At 48.9% G+C, this 24,123-nt stretch overlaps 1 protein-coding gene and 1 long non-coding RNA gene across 11 annotated transcripts; one reads left to right on the top strand and one right to left on the bottom strand.

Annotated features, from left to right (window-relative positions):
* On the bottom strand, positions 1-13,799 carry ASB13 (ankyrin repeat and SOCS box containing 13). 4 transcript variants are annotated; one of them, XR_012672453.1, is made up of 7 exons: positions 13,683-13,799; positions 11,240-11,427; positions 10,206-10,356; positions 8,582-8,716; positions 7,087-7,278; positions 4,453-5,319; positions 1-2,966 (listed from the first exon to the last, which is right to left on the bottom strand). XR_012672453.1 is itself a non-coding variant. In XM_075142558.1 (6 exons), exons 1-6 carry the CDS (start codon positions 13,723-13,725, stop codon positions 5,192-5,194), a joined length of 837 nt encoding a protein of 278 aa, XP_074998659.1. In that variant the 5' UTR covers positions 13,726-13,799; the 3' UTR covers positions 3,052-5,191. The 4 variants fall into 4 exon arrangements, 1 of the variants encoding a protein (XP_074998659.1); XR_012672455.1 differs by having other exon boundaries at positions 5,140-5,319; XR_012672454.1 differs by lacking the exon at positions 1-2,966 and having other exon boundaries at positions 3,052-4,797; positions 5,140-5,319.
* Positions 13,799-22,771, top strand: LOC142079064 (uncharacterized). Of its 7 annotated transcripts, none has more exons than XR_012672468.1 (6): positions 14,854-15,895; positions 16,432-16,532; positions 17,318-17,440; positions 18,217-18,354; positions 18,889-19,039; positions 22,156-22,771. It is a non-coding gene; the product is annotated as an uncharacterized LOC142079064 (long non-coding RNA). The 7 variants fall into 7 exon arrangements; XR_012672466.1 differs by lacking the exon at positions 22,156-22,771 and adding an exon at positions 20,977-21,116; XR_012672461.1 differs by lacking the exon at positions 22,156-22,771 and adding an exon at positions 20,974-21,116.
* Positions 22,772-24,123: the final 1,352 nt, after the last annotated feature.

Here is a 24,123-nt window from a genome sequence, read left to right as displayed (position 1 = left end):
TGAAACCTTTCAGAGCGAGTTTTAATCACGAATAACACTCCAGCGTCTTCGCACCTGCCCAAATCTTACCACCACGGCATGCTAGGAACCATTAAAAATCAGACAATTCGGTATAAATACAAATAGCATCTTTGTAGCGTGCTGTACTCTTTCCAAACGGAGATCAACACCTTCTGAGCCCGGTGTCTCGGCGCCTAAACCCAGAGAAGCATCAGGGTATCACAGTTATAGGGCACCTACCAAAGCACAAGCTGCGTCTACGCTGTTGGGTGAAAAAGTGAGTTGGTTTGGGCTTTTTTTGCAGGACACATGAGGTTTTTGTCGCCGGTGGCATGCAGGGAGGAGAGCCTGGGGTTAATTAACAGCACTAAAAGGTGCCACGTAGAAGTAGTCAAGGTTTCCAGAGATCCTAAGAAATCAGTAGGGGTTTTTTTCCTCCCTTACGCTTCGCTACCTTGCTATGGATATAGGTGCTGGCTTTACGTTTGAAAATAACAACCTTGGCCTTAAAAGCCCTGATTTCAAAACAACCGGTGCTCCAGCCGCCCCCAGGCCAGGGAACAGGATGTTCACCAGCCTCTGAGCTGCCCAAGGCTGGACCTCAAGCAAGCGCAAGTCAGCAGAGACCTCCCCAACTCGGTTTACACTGGCTCCCGCTCAAGCGTGCGGGACAGGCACCATCTTCTTGCAAGTGCCTGCAAGATCGCTTGTTCCCCTGAAGAAAGGAGGGAAGCGATGAGCAGGGTGTGTGAAAGCTCAGGAAAATACTCAAGGTCTTCAGTGTTTGATGGTTTGTTTTTTTTTTTTTAAACCAAGAGGTAGAACAGATACTTCATGCTCATGCTTGCTCTAAACGTGATGCAACCACTGCATTACTCATCTTCAGGTGCCACCTTCCAGAGGACACTGAGGTCTTTGTTTGCTGCTGCTAAGGCTAGGGCAGCTCTTGAGATTTGCTCTCTTGTACAAAGTCCCCTGAAGATATTAAAAAATAAAACCACCAACCCTGTTTGTCTTTGATGTCTTCCCTTGCCATCGTTTCTTTACGCTGAGACTTGGGGAGCTGCAACCAACGGCACAAATCCTTCCTTCGTGCACGGAGGGGAAGGGTGGCTCCTCTCCGCCTCGTCCGGGGAAAGCAACGGCTGCTGGCATTACAAGGAGTTAATTCTTCAGTGCCGCGAGGCTTTCTTCCAAGGCATCGGCTTCAGTCACACCTTGTTTTCGCTGGACAAACTTCACATAGTCGGAGAAAAGCTGCTACGATCAAGCTCCCCGCTTGCAAAACGACCTTAAGAAGCCTGGCCAGCAGCAACCGGCAGCGCCCAGGAGCAAGGCTGACTGTCCAAAAGATGATTTTCACGGATGAAAGCAAAGCCCTGTTCTCACCTGGGCTTCCCCGAAGCAGCGGGGTTATTTCAGACCAGTCCCCGTGCTGCTGGACCCATAGCAAAGCTGGTGGAGAAACCCACAGGAAAGGGGAGGGGGCCCGAAATGCTCAACTGGGTTTGCAGTTTGGGGAGCCCGGGAAAGGGACGGATAAAAGCAGGACTGGCCTGGTGGGTTTGGGTTTGTTTGCTTTGGATTCATGCCCTGATTTGACATTTGGATTAAAGGGTGAAGGAAGTCAAATAATAGCCAGAACCTGACATAAAAATAAAGCAAAGGGTGTAACCCAAGCAGAGTCAGCTGAGGAGTTTCACTCAATACCTGGATTTAGACAGTCTCTTTCATTCCCAACAATTCCCAAACTCTTTGCAAACCCATGGGTCCTTCGGCTGCCACTGAAACAGCGTCCCTATAAACTAAGCGTGAACTGGGTGTTTGGGATCTCCAAGTTTTTTAAGCCATAACTGAGAGAATTCAACCCTACGTGGCCAGAGGGTGCATCACCCAGGTGAGACGCATAAAACTTCCAGCAGATAAGGTCCTCTTGAGACCTCCTTTCTTATACAAGTAAGAAACAAAACACAACCAGTGCAAAAATAACCGGAGGAGGAATCTCAGGGGGCAGCCACAACTGCCTTTCCCAATCCATACCTGCGACGCGACGGTGCAATGACAGGCGGGTACGGTTCAATGGGATACAGAACAGCGCGTCCACGGCCTCTGGGATGTCTTGCGGGTGATCCTGAGCCATCCACTTCTGCAGCTCATGTCAAGCAGGGCGACACAGTGCGATGGGTTTGCAGAAGTGGGGTGCTGGGGATGGCTCTCTGACGACCTGCCACGGCCTCTTGTATTAGGAAGTGGAGGTCCCCTCAGCAATTCACCAGGAAAGGAGAGATCATAATCCAAATTTGACCCCCAGCGTAGCGCCCAACCCCTGTTAGGGCAATGTTATCTCCAAAGCTTCTAATTTTTGTCTTAATTCGGGCCGGCTGCAGTGATTCCCAGCTATCCAGACTATACCTGCAGCAAGGATGATGCCACTACTCATGCAGTAACTGCTAACTGCCACAAAAATTTCAGTCCGAGATGTTAAGGGAAGCCAAAACATCGCATCGGTTTAATTTGGCATCTACTTCACCTTTACTCTGAGCTGTAAAACATAATAGCCTAGAAGATGCTTCACAGCCAGCAGAGAAATGCCTGCAGGATTAAAAGAACTGAGGGCTAGGCAGGTTGGATAAAAGATTAAAAAGAATCTCAAACACAATTTTCACTTGCAGTTTAGAAACCCAGAAACGCACAAGTAAACACCCATCAGGTCATAAACAGCCACGGCATGATCCGGCCACCTGCCTCAGTACCACCGCACACCGGGGAACGACTCGGGTGTTGTTTTCTAGCTCGTTGGCTCTCAGAGGACTTTCCTGGAACACCTCTCCCTCCAGACATGGCCACAAGAAGCAGATGTCTTAAGAAAACTGCTACTGAACGAGTCTGGCTATTGCCACCAAATAAGAGGTGCTTAGCTCTCTCGGCAAGTCCTTCCTGGAGGCATGCGTCGATCAGCAGGACCTCTTAAAAGAGATTAAAAAAAAATAACCAAACTTTAGAACCTACCAGAGAGATGACTTAAAAGAGAGGAAAACAATAAAGATGACATAAATAGGAACTTGTAATTTTATTCTCGGTTGTTCGAGGAGTCTTTTGTTTTTACATTGGAAACTTGGACTTTACCATTTCATTATTTCACCAGCTTAGGCAATGTTAAAAAAGCAACCTAACAAGGGATTTGAATTTGAACCAAGAGGGAAGGTTTTCACCCCATGTTACCAAAGGGTGCACTTTCCTAATACATATTTATCTGTAAGGACATGCATGTTGGGCAGAGGAAGCTTTTCTTGAAAGATAGAATACAAAACCTTTATCCTATCTATCACAGGGATGAATCCCACAACAAACGTCTCTAGGGCTTCCCTGAGCTTCTTGGCAATTTCACATTTCTGATACTTCAAACACAAAAATCAGAATTATAAACAGACAACTCCCCAAAGAGCAGGATCTTGAATTTTTTTCTTTCCTGTTCTATATCATACGCAGAGCAAAAAAAAAAAAAAAACACAAACAAAGGGGTGCGGGGGAAATGAACCTAACCAAAAATTAAAAAAAAAAGTGATTTGCTGGTCACCATTAAAGTGCATTCACTCTTTAACCCTGCGCTTATGCTGTTTTCCCCTTCCCGCCGAGGCTGAGCCCCATCGTGTTGGCTGGGGGAGCACGAGACCTTGCAGGCAGCAGGCAAGCGACCGTTTGCTCTCAAGTGTTAGTTCACAGCACGAAGGATGTTGAGAGCCCCGAGTTAGCTCGATGCCACGTTAGACAGGGGATTTCGTAACATTTGCTGTCATTCAGAGGAGGAATTTGTTCTCATCACAGTGCTAAGACTTGCCATGGGGGCATCGGGGAGCTCCACTCCCTTAGCACCACGTATCCTGTAGGTTACTTCAGACAACACGTAACGTCTCATCTGGAAGGTAGACGACAATTTTGGCTCCGCTCATACAAACGTCACCTTGAAGGTTTAAATCACCGAAGGACAAAGCTGCAGTTGCGCCTGCTGAAGCCAAAGGATTCGAGCACAACACGCAGCAGCCCACGGCTCAGGGCTGGCTCCTGCTGCCAACCTCTGGAGAGGCTCCAGCCTTGAGAGAGAAACTCAGAGGGGGAAAAATAAAAATAAAAATCTCAAAAACTAAGGCAGAGCCCAGCCCTCCTATTGCCTTTCACGTGTGGGTATAGACCACAGGGATCTGCTGCACCACTACCCAAGGGACATGCCCTCGCCATACTTTCAGGCACCACCGGGCAGCAGCTCTGCCACTTATTGCACATAAAACCAACAGAGCGGCCACAGTAGCTCAGAGCAAGTGGAGAAATCTTCTTTGGGACCAGCCATCTGGAGGGAAGCATCCTTGGAAGTGCAGAGAGACCTGCTTCCTGCTTGGGCTTGAAAATCAGACATGGTGATACCCTAGAGGAACACTACAGTAAGAGCTGGCTCACCTTCAGCGAGGAAGGAGCACGGGCAAAGTCAACCCTGATCTGGCAGCAGTTTGTTGAGCCAAAGCCCACTGAAGTTCATGGAAAGTCAGTAACCGGTTGCAGTGCCTCTAATTAGACTTGAGCTTGCTGGGGACTTAATTTGCCTCCAGTTAGAGCACGCAGGTCTCTCGAGCCTTGTCCCTTGGCATTACAGTTGTCACTTGAGTTATTAACACAGAGGTGGGATCCAGCGCTCCCACTGCAGAAACACAGACGTCCGTATCCGAGGGTATCACCGCTAAATCCCTTTGCAGTCAGCAGAGACAGGCGCTCCCGAGGCATACTGCATCATCCCAGCACGAGCATCTAAAACAGGACAGATGAATCATGCTCCAGAAGTATCTATTTCTCTTCACTGACTGCAAAGGGAGCCTGGCTAGATCAAATGGAGATGCCTTTAGGCTAGAGACAGGTAAAATTAGGCAAGATTAATCCCGCTCAAAGAGCGAGCGCTACAGCCTCGAACACAGTGACAGTCTAACAGATCACCCAGGAGAGGTTACGACTTCAAGCCAGTGCTACACGTTGCCTGAGCCCGTCTTTGCTCACAGAGAAGAGGAAGTGCTGCCTCATAAATACTATTTACATCAGTTTGCTTAAACTAAAATTAGTTTCTTGGGGGGAGGTAGAAGAGAAAAAGACAGATACTTCATATTGCGGGAACTAAAGATATCGTCCTTCCCGGCCACCTTCGCCCCTGTCAGTTGTAGGACAGGTACTGGATTAATCGCGGAGGAATATTTAGCTTGGCAATCTTCTCCAGTGCTCGCTGCCCGGCGGCTTTCCTCACTGTAACTCTGCAAAGCTGCGACAAACTCAGAGGTGTTTCTAAAACGAGAAAAGAGGATCCAAAGTTAGGGCTGCAGCTCAGCGGACGGCCGATCTTCCCGCAGAGCACAGACCTCCCAGGAGGGTGATGCCTGGCATCGTCCCGCTGTGATCACAAGCCTGGCTCGACCTCCCCCAGCACCGAGGCCCAAGGAAGGCACTGCAGAACCACGGGCGTGCTCTCTCAAGGCTCATCCCGATGCAAATCCCACCACAAACAGTGAGCACAGCTGCAGCGTGCTTGTCCCAGCTCCCTTCCCCGCCTGCATCCCCCAAAGGCCAACGGTGCCCACTGCATCACCTGCTCTGATCCACTGAGGCTACCCAAGACTTTCAGATTTCCCCTAGTGATGCTGTATTAAAACTCAGCAACACTGTATATAGGAACAAAACCTACTTCCAACACTTCTCTACCGCTCCGTTTCTCCATCTAAGGATTGGGTTAATCCTTTTTTCTCAGCACTCTGCTGAGAGCTCCAATAAAATTCCCCAAGCCCCTTCCAGACAGCCCCCAATCTGCAGCCCGCAGCCTCGACGTCGGGTGTTGATGCTCGTGCATGGATGCAGAGTTACAATTGGGCACATTGCTTTTGAAGTAGTCAGTCCTAAGAAGCTGCTATCCCTACCCCCACAGCCTCTGCAATCACCAGCCTCCAAGATCTGCATCCGTTCTGGATCTAGTCCCGAATTTAATGATACAAATCAAAAGGAAAAAAAAAAACAACTATTAAAGCTAGCACAGTACTGTTACAACAGTCCGTGTTGAAAAGTAACCACACGTACAGTTCTGACAGCTGGCTTTAGTGGGCAGTAAACTCTGGCGAGATATAAGGAGTATTTATGGGCGTGTAGGATTCAATCTCTTCAGCCAGCTCAGCTGCAGCAGACCAGCACACTTCACTGCTCTCTAAGAAAAGAGAGCAACGAATAACTTGGAGGAGAGACTGCTACAGGGAGAAGAGAAGTCAGAGGGAGAAAGGGCTATAAGGCGCTCACCATACAAAGGATTGCAAAGCCAGAAAATACTTTATTCTTCTATAAGGAAGAATTTTTTCTTTCTATACAGAAGAATTTTTTTATGATCAGCGTGCTGAGGCACTGGAACAGGTTGCCCAGAAAAGTTGTGGATGCCCCATCACTGGAAGTGCTCAAGGTCAGGTTGGACGGGGCTTTGAGCAACCTGGTCTGGTGAAAGATGTCCCTGCCCATGGTGGGGGGTTGGACTAGATGGTCTTTAAAGGTCCCTTCCAACCCAAACCATTCTGTGATTCTATGATGTTTAGGATCATCTAGTGCAGAAGCAGCCTGCAAATGCTTGGAAAGGTCTGTGAATTACTCCTCCAAGGGTAACCAAGACAAAGATTGACTTAAAGCCATCCTCAAACCTCAGTCAAATGTCTCCTCCAAAACCAGATAGCCAGTGCAGCTAAAGTTTAACGCGTTCCCTGCCTCAAATAAAATTAATTTTCAACTGGGCAATTTCCTTGTCCTGATTTAATGAACCAAAGCATAAATGCTGATGCTGACACATGAGAGGGACCTGAATTCAGCGAGGACATAATTTGAACCATCTTACCCTTGTCATTCAACCACAATTAAGCAGAGCTAGCCTACAGCCAGCTGGCGTACATTTGCCACCAAGAACTCTACACCTTCACAGGAAGATGATCAGGGATCTACAAATTAAAGTGGACTGAGAATCACGATGTGGTGCAATGGAGTTGGCAGTCACTGAATTCCTGGGGCGGGGGATCATATCTCACTTACTTTCATAGTACTCAAAGCACTTTGCTGTGGGACTGCTGCTCCAGGTGTAATCCGATGGCTTCTTTCCTCGGTTATCCCTTGCGTAAATGTTTCCTCCAAATTCAATCAGCATTTCCACCAGATCTACGTTTTTCACTTTTGCTGCGTGATGGAGGGCTGTCTCGTGAAGTTTAGCAGCATTCACATTTGCCCCTGAGGCCAGAAAGAAAAACAAACGTGTTCATGAAAGCCTCACTTGACCCAAACATAAGGAGTGGTTTGACTGGAGAAAAAAATGCTGTTAAAACATGCATGAGTAGCTAGAACAAGATCCAAACAAAACAGCACAAACAGGAAACCAAACTGCTGAACAAGTTCTCGGTGCTGGCAACGCATGAGTTTTCTTCTCTGGCTTTATGTTTTCCTTGCAGACAAAGGATTTTAATCCATGTTACTGGGCAAATGAGCTGAGTGTGACATTCAGAATTGCTTCCCAGTCATCTCAATGGAGTGCTCCCACTCAAGACAAACAGTGACATCTTTGCTAACAGAAATACCCCAGACCCACGAGATGTGGCAGCTCACCGTCAGACACTACTGCAGGATCAAGTTTTAGTAACAAATATTTTTGCTAAGAAAGTTTGGCTTTTATAAGCTGACAGCAAAAGGTCCTTCCAATTCCCCCACAACTGCCTGCATTTTATCAACTGACTTGCTCAGCAGAGGTGAGATGAACCTGACTGAATTCAAACAACTGACTTTTAGATATGTGTCGCCACACTGAACCGCCCTTATAATTAACAGGGAGAAACAGGCATTTCTGGGGAATCAAGTCCCCAAGACAGGGAACCGGAGCAGCTGGAAACAAACTAGTTTAGATGTGTAATTTTTAGACAAGTAATGTTCAATGAAACAAATCCCCACCCCGGGGCCAAATCTCCTCCTGGTAAGCACAGGCAAAGACAAGAAGTCCAACTCCAAATTCCCCCAAAGTTAGCAGCAGGAAAACTGGGATGTGAAACCAAGCACAGAATGTTGACTTGAACATGTAGCAAACTCATCTGGGCATAACACTAACCAGATCTCTCTGATGTATGAAGTGACTTCATCACTAGTTTTCTGTACAGCACCAAACCCTAACATCTCTCCCTAACGCCTATCCAAAACCGACTGTGCTACCAAAGCAGAACGCATGCCCACCAGTTGATACCACTTTTGGGAAGAAGTTGAAACTTTGCTCTAGGGGGCTGAAGAGTTCTGAATTTTATTAAAATAAGAGAATGGGAACGTCACTGGGAACATCACAAACTGGATATTGACAGGCATATGCTGAAAAAATGCTTAAGCATTAAGTTTTGCTCAGGTCAAGGAAAACCTTTCACCTTTGTCATCTATATTATGCTGTGAATGAATAAGCTCTTCGACAAGAACCCCGCTGCGGAACACTGAGGGAAACGCTGTGCAGAGACACCACCATCTCCTGCCCACCCAGAAGCAAAGCCTGTGGCTGCCATACCTGCCTTGAGCAGCAACTTCGCGCAGTCCAGATGCTCCCTGGCACAGGCCACGTGTAGGGGCGTCCCGAAATGGCAGTCGTGAGCCTCCAAGTTTGCACCGACCTCAATGAGGAGTTGCACGCACTCTGAGCTACCTTTAGAAAGGGAGGATCTGAGTCAAAAGAAAGAATCCAGCTCAAACGGGAGCATACGTCATGCTGAGATCAGCTTGACCCACAAACAGCCTGTTCAATATTTGGGGTGACGGACGCAAAATAAAAATGCTTGTGAACGAACACAATACGCTGTAGGATCAAGACTGAGACCAGGGCACAAGAAATAGAGTCACATCTGCACAGCACCGAGCTAGAGCTAACAGGTCTCGCAGGGAGTCAGGTCAAACAAACCTGAATTTAAGGGTTTGCACTAAATCACCTGTTGTTCATGGAGCTGGTTGTATTGCTGATCCTGCCCTGGGTGGATTAGATCACCTTCAAGACCACTCCAGCTTTACTTTTTCCAATGCTAATAATACAACTTAACAGAAAGCAGGCCATCATCATCGACAAGCCTTAGGAAAAAGGCTTAACGAGGAAAAGCTAAGCAAGAGCTCACAGCTACGTATTTAAGTAACTACCTGTTTATCAAAAATGCTGTCTCCCACAGCCTTCATAGTTGAAGGGAAACTCTGTCCAGGACAGCATATAACAAAAACAGCGAAGGGGAGGAGAGAGGAGGTATTATATCTTACAAAGAGGAAACTGAGGCACAAAATGATTAAGAGATTCGGTCACGATCATCTAACGGGAACATTGCTGCCCTCACATCCTGGCTTTCCTGCTATTGCCTTCGTGCAAGTGTAAGTTCAGGGTTGGAATTACACTCAAATACCCCTCTGCCGCTCTCCCCGCCTCTGCTGCTGTCACAGCCACCCCTGATACTTGCTCTCGCTCCGTAACCCAGATCCAAACAGCCAGGAGAGGCTTGAGTAGAGGATGCGGGGAGCAGAGAGCAGCTGGCATGTGCCAGCTGGAACATTATTTCGGCCCCTGTAGTTTTCTCTTATCCCCTGGACAGACCCTTCAGCTGGAAAAGGCTGAGAGAGGGACGAGGAGCAGTACAGGCAGCAACGCTGCCCAACAGTCCCTGCCACTTTCTTCCCACCTGACAGCTTCATCCGTCAGCTCTGAACAACCCCCCCCAGGAGGGGTCTGGGACAGGACCACCTGATTAAGATGGTCTCGTGTCTTAATCAGAAAAATTTATCCCATCTCAACCTGGATCAGAGGGAAAGGATGCAAACTCCCCTCTGCTCGCAAGAGCAAAGCTACTGGTTTGGCTCAAGGTTTTCCAATAGAGCATCAAGAAGCTGGTGCTTTATCTGCCTAACATCTTATCCCATGTCCGTCACGTGGGATAAAAGCAGCCAACACAAGGGATGGCTTTATTCATCTGACACTACAGTGCTTTGCATTCTGCGTTCAAAGGGAGCTGTGCCCATGTAAGGCTGATATATTTGCAAGCTGTAATGGTCTGATGAGCAACAACAGCTTACGGTCAATTTAAGATACTTGGCAGCTGCTTTTCTTGGGTTTTTTCCCAAGCTGCAAATAACCGTGCAAAGATAAGACCACGTGGGCTTACCATTCATACAGGCTTCATGGAGAGGAGACGCTGTGTAAAGGGGAGGGTTCACCTTGGCGCCGTGGGACAGCAGCACTTTCACACACTCTATGCTACCCGAGGCACAGGCATCGCAGAGCGGAGTGCTGCCGTCGATATTCCTGGCATCCACCTTCGAGGTAGAAAAAAAATGTTAGGTACCCACAGGCTGCTGTGTGACAGTACCCTCTTGCCTATGTTTTCACTTCTTTTAACTCCAGAAATAGTCTGGACTCAGGAAAGAGTTGGTTGCTACAGCCAGCAACCTGGCTTGCACTGTTCCCATCACTCAGGGCACAGACGTACATTAATGTCACAAGTTTAGGCTGTTATTTCTATCGTTATATTTTTCTACTGCTTTCCTGCTGAAGGTTACAAGCGTTGCGGCTGAGTAACACAACGCAATTCCTCGTCTGCTTTAGTGCAAAGCTCAGCTTCACCAGCGGACTCAGCCAAGCTGGCTGACTTTGCACTGAGAAGGACCACGGAGCGCACACATGCTCCACTTCATCGGCTTTGCTCCGAGGACAGCTGTCTTCAGCGAGTCAGAAGTCACAAGCCATTGAAGACAGTCATCGCCAGCTATATCCAAAGACTCTGTTTAACTGATTTTTGTTTCCATAATAAAATTAAAGAAATAGGAGGAGAAACAAAAGAATAAATATAAATCCCGTCTGGAAGCTACATGTCCCCTGGTCCCCTTCTGACCCCTTGATTCAACCCAGCTAGCTTTAGATACCCGAGTCATCTCAATTAGATTTCTAGTCACCCCGGGCTCTGTTGATAGTCAGTGAGGAGAGAGGTGGAGAGACAGAGAGAGAAATACTTCCAGGCAGTTTTTTAAGTCCTCATCAAGCTCAAACACCCTCTGAAGAGGCCTGCCATCCTTTACTGGCTCTCAAGAAAGCCCAGGGTGATGAAGAAGAGCCTAGAACTAGATGGGGAGAATCCAGATCCCAAAAATAACTTCAGACATCAGGATGATGTTCCCAGCCGGATCAGAGCCGAACACACACCTGGGCCCCTGCAGCCAGCAGGAGCTTGACACACTGCGTTTGCCCTCGCAGGCTCGCCTCGTGCAACGGGGTGATAGAGTCATAGGTGACCGCGTTGACGCAGGCTCCGCTCTCTATCAGCTGCTGCAGCTGCAGGATTTCTCCCCGCCTGGCTGCTTCATGAACTGGTGTTCGATCGGCCCAGAAGCCTAGAGAAGAAAGAGTAAATAAATAAGTAAACAAATAAAACCATACACTCAGAGCAAACGGGTCTCCGTGCTGGAGAAAAACAGACGGGGAACATGGGCCAGCAGCTAGGAGAGCTGGCAACGAGGAGCTTAGTCCGCACCATGCCCCCACTCAGCACGTGATTTTAAATCGGGTGCTTCATAGCTTGTTTGTGAGTTCCCCGTTGACCGCTGCCCTCTCAAGGACTGTTTGTAATGCTGGATTCCCTTACAGTTTCTGAAATACTTTGCTGTACTTGCTCGAAATTTTACTAAAGCACAGGATTCATTAGGTCCAGACTCAGCCCAGCGAGCTCTTAACTATTTAGCATTAGGAGCACTGTCCCTCCCGGCTCCATCTGAAATCACTGGAAATGGGACATCTCCAGAGCGCAACGCAGCCCACCTAAAAACTATCTTCCCAAAAAGTCAATAGAGCTTCGACAACTAAGTTTCTAGCTTCGACGCCTTTGCTGAGCATCTACACTTACATGGGGCAAGTCTGGGCTTAGCTTCCCAGCGCTAGTTGACAATATCATCTCCTTTCAGGTGTGTTTTGCTTTCAAGGTAGCAACGAGTAAAGAACAGCCCTGTGCATTTTCATGTGACCTTCAGCAAGATAAATGCATCCTCTCTGTAAAAATAAGTGCCTTGGCATCCTGCAAAAGCAGGGCTTATAGGAGCAGTATGGTGCTGTTCACATAAAGGTTGATACTACAAACCATTGGCAAACCAGACCTTGCAGCTACAGTTCCTCCCCTTTGAATACATCTCTGTAAGATCCCCATTTCAAGGCAAGCACTGACGGAGCAGGAGAAAAGGGGTGATGTACCTTATTTTTAAAAAAATAAACACCTTATCATGTATTCCAGTCGGACTGACCGTCCTTCTCTCCACCTCTAAAGGCAGCGTTTTATTTAACAGCATAAAGCAGTAAATGCCAACACAAGCCAGTGGTTACGAAAGATGGAGCAGACCCAAAGAACAACACAATGCTGAGGTGTATGGCGGACTGATACCACCTCCTGAAAGGGAACCACGAGTACCAGCATTTTCACAGCACACAGTACACGCAGGCTTTTTTATTTGCTTGTTAGATCCTCATTCCCTTTGCCAATATCCCTGGGCAGGGGATGGAGCTTCTCACGGTATAGGTCAGGAGAAGCAAGAAGTCCAAATGAGGATGGAGCCCTGGAATTGCCAGCCACCGAGCAGCATCACTTTGTCACCAACAGGACCGGGAAGAAGAACAAGCCCCAGCAGCGTTTCATTAAAGGCCTATCATATATCCCAAAAAAACCAAACCTGCAAACTGCAGGCTCCTCAAACTTCTTCTCTCCTACCGCACAATTCCTTACGTGGCAGGCTCACGTGGCGAGAGATCACATCATCAGTCCCCATGGGGACCGATGGGGCTCCCGCGTCCACATCCAGCCAGCTGCACCCGGGTTATGGATCAGGAGGCAGACTGCAGCTGGGGCCAGACCTCCTAAATCTGCACATTCAAGACTTACGCCTCTGCCTCGCCAACCGAAGCACAACGCAGGGGAACACGGCCGGTTCCTGATGCAGCTAGAGAGCATCCCTACCAGGGGAACCGGCCACGCAGCACAGCCTTGCGCCCGCTACGGTCCATCCGCAGGGCGGGCTGCCGGGCTTGGCCTGTTGTGCCCCATCCCAGGGGTGCGATTTCTCGGCAGCTCTGCAAGCAGCTTTGTCACCTCCAGCCCTGAGGAGGTGACCCAGCAGGCAGCTGCTGGTGGGAGGCAGGGTTTGGGCCCTCTGGGGTGTTGAATGGCTCCCACCCGCCATTTCCCTCCAAGGAGGGAGCCAGCCCCTCTCCTCCAGCTCCCCAACGCCGCCTCTTCGGATCACACACGCACGTTAGTTCATGGAGGAACAACGCTAATTCCCCATGCCCAGAAGCAGGGGGTCTCCCGAGAGCATCCTCACCTTCCTCTTCTCCCTCTCCTCTGGAGACGCCACTCGCCCCCCAAACCATCCTGCCCACCCCCAAACCATCCTGCCCACCCCAAAACCATCCTGCCCAACCCCAAACCATCCTGCCCACCCCCAAACCATCCTGCCCACCCCAAAACCATCCTGCCCACCCCCAAACCATCCTGCCCACCCCCAAAACGCTAACACCAGCCCTCCTCTCTTCCCGGAGCAGACCAACCCTACCCCTCCGTGCACATAAACCCCACCACCCCACGGCCGCGCCGCCCCCCACGCACTGATCTCGCCCCGCAGGGAGCCGCTGCTCACGGGGCTCTCCATGGCCCGGGCCCACCGGCTCCGGCAGCGTTGGGGCCGCCGCCGGCTCGGGCCTTCTCCGCTCCGCTCCGCCTCCGGGCTGCCGGCCCCGGCCCCCGGCTCCGGCCGCGGCGGCCGCCGGGAGTTGTAGTGCCCGGGCGGCGCGGGTGAGGCGGGGGTACTGCGGGCACTGGTGCGGGGGGGGGTACTGGGGGCACTGGTGTATGGGGGGAACGGGTACCGGGGGCACCGGTGTACGGGGGGAACGGGTGCTGGTGGCACCGGTGTATGGGGGGAACGGGTGCTGGGGGCACTGGGGTGGGGGGGGAACGGGTACCGGGGGCACACGTGTAGGGGAGGAACGTGTGCTGGGGGCACTGGTGTGGGAGGGGGGGGTACTGGGGTGTGGGTGGAGGGGGTACTGGGGGTACCGGTGGGGGGGGGAGGGGGTACTGGGAGTACTGATGTGGGGCGAGGGGGTACTGGAAGTACTGGTATATGTGGGGAGGGGTTACTGGGGGCACCGGGGGGCGGTAGTGGAGGTACTGGTGTGTGTAGACAGGGGGTGCTGGGGGCATTAGTGTATGTGGGGAGGCAGTACTGGGGATAATGGTGTGTGAGCTGTACTGGGGGCACTGGTGTATATGGAATGGGGGTTCTGGGGATACTGGTGGGGGGGGAAGGGCAGTAGATGTACTGGTATATGTGGGGAGGGGGTACTGGGAGTAATGGTGTGGGGGGGGAGGGGCAGTGGATGTACTGGTGTATGTGGGGAAGGTACTGGGGGCACTGGTGTATGTGGGGAGGGGGATATTGGGAGCACTGGTATGTGCAGGAGGGGTAATGGCAGCACAGGGGGAGGTGGGATACTGGGGGCATTGGTTAGGGGGTACTGGGGCACTGGGGTGTGTGGGCAGGTGATATTTGGGGCACTGGTGTGTGGGGAGGGGGATATTGGGAGCACTGGTTTGTGCAGAGGTGGTACTGGGGGCACTGCTGTGTGTGGGCAGGGGGTATTTGGGGGAACTGGGGTGTGGGAGGGGGTTACTGGGGTCACTGGGGTACGTGCATGTGAGAAGGAAGATGAAGAGAGACTGAGAGCTGGTGTTTGTGGGAGGGGGTACTGGGGGCACTGGTGTGTGTGTAGGGAGGGGGTAGTGGCGGCGCTGGTGAGAAGAGACTGGGGTGCTGACAGGGGGTAGGGGAGGCTGGAGAAGCCCGTGAAGCTGGTGTAGGGGGTAGAACTGGGGCAACATGCGTACCAAAAACGTGGTGGGACTATTTTCCCTGGGTCCAAGCCGGCAGCAGAGTCCAGTCAGGTCCCAGGGCTGAGCGAGCTGCTCTTCCAGAATCACCAGGACCAGAGCGAGTTCCTTGGTCGTTACCTCATTGATGACATTACCTCCTGGAAACAGCACGTCACACGTGCAATGCGGAGCGGGGAGCCGGGCCTCTCCGTAAGGCGTTTCTTAGTTATTTGTATTACGCATTGAGCTCTCCGGTTTGCTGGGTCGTCCTGGCGATGCAAAATTTACAAGTAGTTAAGGCAGAGGAAACAGAAAGATAGAAAGGTGAAGTGATTTGCCAAAGATTACGAAAAGAAATCATTGCAAAGCTGAAATTACAGCCTGAATCGCTTGATTCCCACTTGATTCAGCCAGGAGAGTGCGACCCCTCTCTACCGCTTCTCTGCTGTCTACCCCAGATCTCTGCTCTCTCAGGGTAGAAGCTGGGGTAAGGGGCATTCCTTAAAATCTTTATTTTAAAGCTTCCAAAATAACCACGCGCACACAGAGGCAGCAGCAGAACCTGCAGGAAACAGCCACGTCCCTGGCTTGATCGTGCTGATGAAACCATCGACAGCGCTGCTGGCGTCTCGGGTATCTGGACCCCATCACGGGAGACAAGTGCAATGTCAGCTCACCTGCCGCAGGGACGTGGCTCCGCGTCCCTCCCTTTCCTCAGCTTAGGAGCCCTACGGAGCAACTGCAGCTCATCAACAACTTGCTGATCAGTCACCCAGGGTCACGGAGTGGGAGAGAAGCCACAGCAACCAAACTGCAGGAGACAGGAGCCAAACATGAGCACATCACACTCAGAATATGAACATGAATGGCAGCGACTGCCCTAAAACCTTCCACGTTCTCCTCTGTTTCTCCCATCTTATCACCTCGGATTGAAATCGAAGAGCCAGGTAATACACAGACTTCATCTTCCACCTTCCCCTCCTCCTCTGTCTCTAAATTATTGTTCTTTTCATTAGAAATGTAGGAAAAAGAACCCAGGCTGTGCAATTATCTGCCATTCATCCCTGGATTTTCTTCCCCTGCGTGCCAGGTTCCCCCTCCTGCCCCACACTCATGTAGTCACATCCAGAAATACAAAGCATTTGCTGTCCTGATTCCCAACAGATTATTTAGGTAGCTGATATTTATGAGGACTTCGTAAAAGGCCTTGGTGCCAGTATGTTTGTTTTGCCTTGGCAAAGCAATTTACTCAAAGAGAAACCAGACCTGTGGGTTGGCGTCTGTGTGGGCAAGGAGTTAAATCTGGGGGCTGGTTTGAGAACTGCAACTTGACTCTGCGCTTCCTGAACTCTCAAAAAGGTGCCACGCGCTCAAAACACTGACGCCTTGAATTCGCTAGCGGAGCCAAGCTTTGTCAACAGCTGCCGGCAGCTTGGGCAACTGCCATGCGATAGTGTTATAACCTTTTCTCATTTACATCCAGGTCTTGAAAGAGGAGGCGTGTATCAGCTTTCTTGTGTGTTCTACTTTTATTACACTCCCAGTCTTGCAGTCTTCGCCTGACGTCCTTCCCAAATTGCTGGAGTAAGTAAGCAAGGAGAGATAAGAAATGGATTAAAAACGGAGACCAAAAAAAATCCCCTTCACCCCAAACAATCTCTGCAGGAGTAGATCTGCAAGGAGACCTGCTCCTCCGAGGAGAGATTCTGCAGGATTCCTTCAGTTCACGGTCCTGCCATACATTTGCAATTCTGTTCATGTTTTTTATTTTGCCCACCTGCTTTGCATTTGTACGTGCATTTCTCGGGTGGCTGGGAGCTGTGCTGTAGGGTACACAGCCAGCTGAAGAACACCTGCTTCCCCCTTCCATCCACAGCAGCATAAAGGATGAAACCATATTTTTTAAAAAAAATTAAATTACATTTTTAGAAAAAAAAGTAAAATTCTATTGCTTCTTACTATTCTGCAGTGACTACACTTCTAAAATAGAAATCTGCCCTATGCTTGTTCCCTGCTTTGAGGGAAAAAATCAATGTTTTCCAGCCGTGAACATTTTTCTCCTGAAGATATTCATTTTGAAGAAAACCAATTTTCCATTGCAGGAGGATGAAATTAAATAACTCCAGTGGGAAACATCTGGTCAGCACAGTGGTGCCACTTTCATGTACTAAGAAAGATTAAGTGTGATTGCACTAACTGCATAAAAACTAAAATTGCTACACCCTGTCAACTGCAACAGTACGAGGATTAGCCAGGATGGGACCTCTCAAAACATGAGGTGTTATCTTTTATGTCCGTATGTTGCAGCCATTCGTGCCAGCCTCAAAGGCAGGACGAGGTAGCTGTGTAATTGTTTTTACATTTTGCAGAGTTTCCATTCCCTATTTAAGGATGCAAAGAGCTGGCATGCCAGCACCGTAACAAAACCACAGACAACAGGGCTGGAAGTGATCTCGGAAAACCATGTAAATTCTCTCACCTCTTGTCCCACGGTGGGTGCAGGGGTGAATTTAAGAAGTGGATAAACTCATGGTCTTAGTGCAGGAGAACAGCAGGTAGTGCCAGGTAGAGATGGAAATACTCTGCGGACCTGCATATAATGTCAGCTGCAGTTCAGACACTGCTTGGGGTTAATCAGCTATGGATAACGAAATTATGATATAGGCAATAATATGAAGAGATAAATGCGATGTCTGCCTCAGTTTGGTAAGATCAGGAGTAAGTGTTCCTATTTCAAAACATATCTATACACACAACACCTGAAAGCAGAATGCTTAGAATGATGGCATTTTAACCTCAAATTCCTTATCTGGCCTCCAGCAAAGCACTCGCTGCCTCAGTTTTCTTCTCTGTAAAATATGGATATTACTGATTTATAACATCTGCCTGATGGAGGAGTTTAAGCATCACTGAATGGGCTGATGTGGCTCGTGGCAGGAGAAACTTTATTCTCTCAGACCAGCCAGCACCTCTTCAGCCTCACCTGGCTCTTCTGTAGGGAGAATGCAGGATTACATGGAAGGAGATAGATTAGAGGTTGGAAATAGCACAGTCAAAGTGGGAAAGAAGTGGTTGTGGAGGAGGATCATGGATACAATCTAAATTTCCATCTATGAGGAAATAATCCACTGTAAATATCACTTAGCTGAACAGGATCACTTGCCTGCATCTGCAGGTAGTCTGAAATAAGAGTGGTACGACCAACTCCAGCCTCACACAGGCCAATATGAGCTCAATTGCAAATGCTCCCTCTGTTTAATTACTACAGTTCTGATTACTCCAAGAGAAGAAAAAGATACTCTGTTTAGATCTGGACAGTCTCGAACTCGCACTCCCGTGTTTTGCCATGATCAATTATTTCGGTTACAGAAAGAGCTTGTATCTCCTGGCTCCAGTCTTGTGCCTGGTAAGGAGTAATAATTAATGTTTAGAAAATACTACATAAAACACTATCTTCAGAGATTGTCAGGTTTACATTGCAAAAATATAGGCTAAGCAGCACAGCTATTAATTTTTAATAACTACCTCGATTAAAAAAAAAGGGAGAAAAAATGGCAAAGGGACTTGAAAAAAGAAATCACTTGCTCACCACTAAAAATGCTCATCTGCACTTTGTCACATTGTTGTCATCTTTGACTTATTTCCTGAGTGGACCTTGTAGCTGCCTCTGCAGTGTGTGGTTTTACACCGTTGTGAAAACACCATCAAACAAGCTGGGTTTTGTTAGAGACTTTTTAGGGGGTTGGTTGGTTGGTTGGTTGGTTGAACAACTTTGGTTCTGATTTCCCAATGCCACTAAAACTATTTAAGTGTTTGTCATCACAACTCAAACAAAAAGTTGGTTTCTTAGGAAGTTGCAAGTTGCCAAAATAGCCAAAAAAACCAAACACAAGAATAAATCAAACCAGAAACTGAAAATCTTAACTGTGCTTTACTGTAGGAGATGTACGCTGCATGAATACACCGTGAGCAAATACCAGAGTTCAATGGCAATGAAAATACAACACATTTTCCAACAAACACAAGAAGCAGCATGTCACTAATGGACACATCGTGAAGTGGAGAGTTACTTGGGATTTCCTCAAAGAGATGTAAGACTCTTGACAGATCGGTGGGCTCAGAAAATGCGCGGGCCTATCTAGATAAGCATATGCTGGGAAGGAAGATTTTGAGGGAGAGGACTCAATCCGCTATTTCTCTGGGAGGAATAATCCTCTGCATTTAATCTCAATATGTCTGTCACCACAGACTTGGAAAGCACATGGTAAATGTTACAGTCATTCTCAGAGAAACCACATACATGTACCGTCGTGCTGGGGGATTTCTACATCTGTATAGAGCTGAAGATGGTATTTGCTGTGGTATTTTTGAAGACTTTCCCCTATTATTAAAAGACATGACAAAATTTTGTTCTCTTGCTGCAAGATCCCAAAGTGGGAGTTTTGCTTGAGTCAAGTGAAGAACAAAGCAAGACAGCTTTATGGAGGATGACATACAGTCTTGTAGAACCTTTGGGTCAAGAAGTTCCTGATCTTGCATTTCATGCTTTTCCTTGCAGTTTGGTTTGACACTCCTTTACAGAAAACAGAGTAGAGCAGAAATGAGTGGGAACAAACCTCTTTCTGTCCACCTGGATTAAACCAGAAGGACTCAAACTTTGTGGTGGCGTGCAGCAGCCATTTCTGAGCTAGCTGCCTGCTCCCACCCCTTCGCAGGTGCCCAGAAGTCTTTGCATAAATTTTTCATGGTCTGAACATAACACCTTTAAAAAGAGCTCTGCAGTTTTTCTGGGTATGTCAACAGGAATGACCAAACATAACGGGCTATCAAAGAGGTCAAACAAGCCCACAAGTTCTCTTTCCCCACTTTCAGTTTAGGTTCTGAGCCAACACTTCCCAAGCCAAAAGGCTCTGAAAGTGATATTTTACCACAGCACTTCAGAAGTTCCTCAAACAAGAGATGCTAGGGCGTATCTGATCCTCCAGATTGGCCTGGTGATGCTGCATCTAGGGAGGCTTCTGGTTCAGGTTCATTTCTGTTCAAAATCAGGCAATTTCTTGGCGTAGACTTGTACAGGAACAGTCCTGCCCTGCTTCGTTTCTGAAAGCACTGCCTGGGAAGGGAAACTTCGTCTTGAAATAAAACCAGGCTAGGGTCCCGCTCCGACAGAAGCCCATCTCGCCTCTTCTCCCTGCTGTAGCCACTTGCCTGCGGTTCCTCTCGGTTTCTGCAGTTGCCCCTCTCACCTCTGGACACATCTGTCCAAAGTCTCCGCAGCAGGGGAACACTGGTGTTTTTAGCACCCTCCCAAAAGCCATCCATGATACTTCTATGTGCTTGCATTTTATGTTTTAGACCTGTTTTAATCTGTCCTGACAGCCATGCCAATGAAAGAACAATCACGCTGGGCATCAGCCAGCCATGGGGTTCATGATTTGGCTTTGAGGTCTACGCAAATGCCAATATTTATTCAGAATTACCTTGAGCCACTAGCGACCTACTCCCATTTGGACTCCCTCCGCAGCAGCTAAGAGGATGGTTCAGCCTTTGGATGTTCTCACGAACAGGAGAGGAAGAGGGTCCTCCAGCAGACCACTGATTTTCTAGAAAATTGAAGAAACCAGTCTGTGAAACCACTAGCTTGCTGTAAAATTGGGCTGAAACTGGCTAATGGCTTCAAAAGTTCATGGAAGAGACAGACAGACAGAAATAGTATGATCACAAGCTTTGTTTCCTTAGGAAACCAAGCGAAAATCAAACCAATCTCTCATGCCACATATTGTAAGGAAATAGAAGTAATCCGAAGAGAAACTCAGTGTTTCCACGTATTTCTGTGTCATCTGCTGTCCCATGATTCACACATGGCAGGAAAAGGGGAGGGAGCCTGCAGGTCCTATGCCATCCGGCTTTTGCAGGCTGTGTTTGTACACTTCACGCAGCAGCTGGGTCTCCTGATGCTGCCCCACACAGTCAATAATGATTTCAAACCTAATTATTTGCTTTATTGCTGTGTGTTGTCTTTCAGCAGGACACTGTCGTTTTCAAGAACTGCTGCTTCCACCTCCCAGTTGACTCATTCCATTGCAACTATTTTCTTTCAGTGTGACTGACAGCATCTGCAGTCATCATTCATTTTTTTCTGAATAAAAGAGGAACTAGATCTTCAAATGACTACTTCTTTATTTTAGACTTGCCAGTATGCCAGAACTTTATGAGTCATTCTTTCAAAGAAGCAGAAATAGAGTACTGCCAGGAACAAGTCCCCACCACAGTTAGATCATGGGCTCTCCTCTTGCACAGACCGCATGTGCCACCACCGAAAAAGGTGGCAAACCTTTTTGCCACAGCAAAAAGCAACAGCAACATAGAAACTCCAGATAGAAATGGTCTGACCTCCAGAGGCTCCAGTTACTCTCCCCAGCAAAATGATGACAAAATTCCCTCAAATTCCTTGTTTTTCTAATAGATGAAACGGGAATAGATCATTGAGAAAGGAGCTCTCACCAGAAATCCTACGTTTCCTCATCAGAAATAATTCCTAATACTAAAATACTAGTGTTTCATTGCGGCAGCAGCTGAACGGTCACACTCGAGGTGGAAATCCAGGTGTTCTGACTGCAGATCTGCTCTTCCTTATAGCTGCTGCAGAAGCTCAGAGCCCTTCTCCTGTCTCCTAGGATGAGGCACGCGGTTACGCGGGGCTGTTCATGTTACACCCTCACAGGGCAACTGGGGACACTGACCCCGCAAAGGTATTTCCGTCTCACCTCACCCGAGTACTGTGGCATGGGAACACGGAAAGCCTTTTTTTCTTACTCCTAGGCTAGCTGTGTTTAGGACCAGCAACACCAGGAAGAATTCCAGTCTTTGATACGTCAGCAGGAGCTAGAAAAATCAGTGGATCTGGCAAATCGGAGATACGCTGCTACGCGGTCAGAGCACAAGACTATCAACGCTGCCCTTTCTGACTGTAGGACACCAGAAAAATCACTTACTCTTCCCCATGCCTTTGTTTTTTCACTGGGTAGTAGCACTTTGCCCTCTCTCCTGCTGTGGTAGCAAATTCTTAGGATGGGTGAAATATCTGTAACGGCATGTTACTGACCTGCAGCATTGCTTTGAGTAATAAGTGACTTTTAAGTGAGCTGTCACATCATCGTCTCATTGTTCTTTCTCCTTTTTTCCTTTGTCTATCTTTCCTCCTAAGGCTGACTACCCCAGCATGCGAAAATACACCCGATGAGGTCAGCAGAGCTAAACCAGAGCCTGGGCACTGGGGAGCTGAATACAGAGACACCCAAATGGGCTCTGCAAACACCAGCAATGATCGAGAATCAGCCTCTCCATAAATTTATTAGCTCAGCTGGGTGACAGCACAGCGCGTCCACGATGCACATTGCTCTGCGGACATAGCACCACGAATCTCCGGCCAAACCGTCAGCCACAGCTCATTGCCAAAAGTATCTGAAATCCTGGGCTCCACTCCAAGCACCCACCAGACTCATTGCCCGGCATGGCCAAACGGGCATTCATGCAACACAACCGTTGACCCATAATTTGGTACGCTGCGTTCATGGCAACCCCTTGCGTAAGAGGTTGGGCAAGCCCAGATCGTCCTGTTCCCTTGCTCCAACGTCTATTGCAACATTGACTATTTGCTGCATTCACGGCACCCCTGAGAGGCTGCTGAGCCTGGTGAACCCTAAAAATCATCCACTCCTACTATTCCACGTTGGGTCCAACGATATTGCAACAAGGCAACTCAGAACCATCAAAAGAGACTGCATGTCCCTTTGAGCAACATTAAAAGGATCTGGAGCACAGGTGGTGGTCTCCTCTATCCTCCCAATCAGTGGAAGTGGTTTAGGAAGGAGGAGACAATTTATAAGATTCACCTGACCAAGTGGGGCAAGAGAGTTTTCACCAACAAGCTGGCCAGATTTGTATGGAGAGCTTTAAACTAGACTTAGTGGGGAAGAGGGATGGAGTTTTGAGCAACAAAGAACAGCCAGGGACTGCTGATGCATTAGGAATCAACAAGGCAACACCAGTGAAACGCCTCAGAGGAATTAGGACATGTTCCTCTAAAAAGGAGTCATAGTCGATAGCCCACCTGAAGCACCTCTATACCAATGCACACATGGGTAACAAGGAGGAGCTGGAAGCCATTGTGCAGCTAGAAAGCTACAATCTAATCTATATATATATATATTCAATATATAATGGGAGCTTATAAGAAAGACTTTTTACCAGGGCCTGTAGGGACAGGACGGGGCAACGGTTTCAAACTGAAAGAGGGTAGGTTTAGGCTGGACATAAGGAGAACACGTTTTGTGCTCGGTGTGGTGAGACATTGAAGCTGTGGATGCCCCACCACTGGAAGTGTTCAAGGTCAGGTCGGACGGGGCTTTGAGCAACCTGATCCAGCGGTTTGCAGGCAGCTACTCAAGTGAAAACCATCTCCCTGCCGGGGTGATCTAGACAGATCCCAGGTGGTGGAAGGAAACTGGATTATTTATCTACTTTTTCTGCTTACACGTTCATTTATCCCCCTTCAATCCTGAAGTAAATCCACCCCCGGGCCACGCACTTCCCTGTTTTCAACAGAGGAACAAACCCCAGAGTATCTGGGTGGGACAGGGCACTTTTTAACACCCCAGGGAAAATCCTGTTTAAAAGGGGTGACCGAACAACCCCGCTGCATGGGGGCTGCTGCCCAGGAGGGGCAAGGGGGGCAGTGGGGACGGGGCCGAGGGATGAAGGGAGGCGCTGAGGTAAGGGCCATAGGAAGGGGATGGGGAGATGGGGGAAGGGGCAAGAAGGGCTAAAGAAAGATGGGGGAAGGCCCTGAGGGAAGAGCCAAAGGGGCTGAGGGGGTCAGGGAAGGGGCTGAGGGGGTCAGGGAAGGGGCTGAGGGGGGACTGGGGGAAGGCACTGAGGGGGAAGGACCGAGGTGAGGGAAGGGACCCAGGGCATGATGTGAGGGGATGAGGGAAGGTCCAAAACAAGGCGCTGAGGGGCCAGGGGAAGGACTGAGGTGAGGGCTGGGGTCCAGGGCAGGAGGTGAAGACTGAGCGGACGAGGGAAGGGGCTGAAGAGGGAAAAGCTGAAGGCAGGCGCCGAGGGGCTGAGGTGAGCAGGGCAGGGGTTGAGGGAAGGTCCAAACCACGGGGCC

The sequence above is a fragment of the Calonectris borealis genome, chromosome 1 (genome assembly GCF_964195595.1).
Source record: "Calonectris borealis chromosome 1, bCalBor7.hap1.2, whole genome shotgun sequence".
Classification (NCBI taxonomy): Eukaryota; Metazoa; Chordata; class Aves; order Procellariiformes; family Procellariidae; genus Calonectris; species Calonectris borealis.
This window is presented reverse-complemented; position numbering and strand designations above follow the sequence as displayed.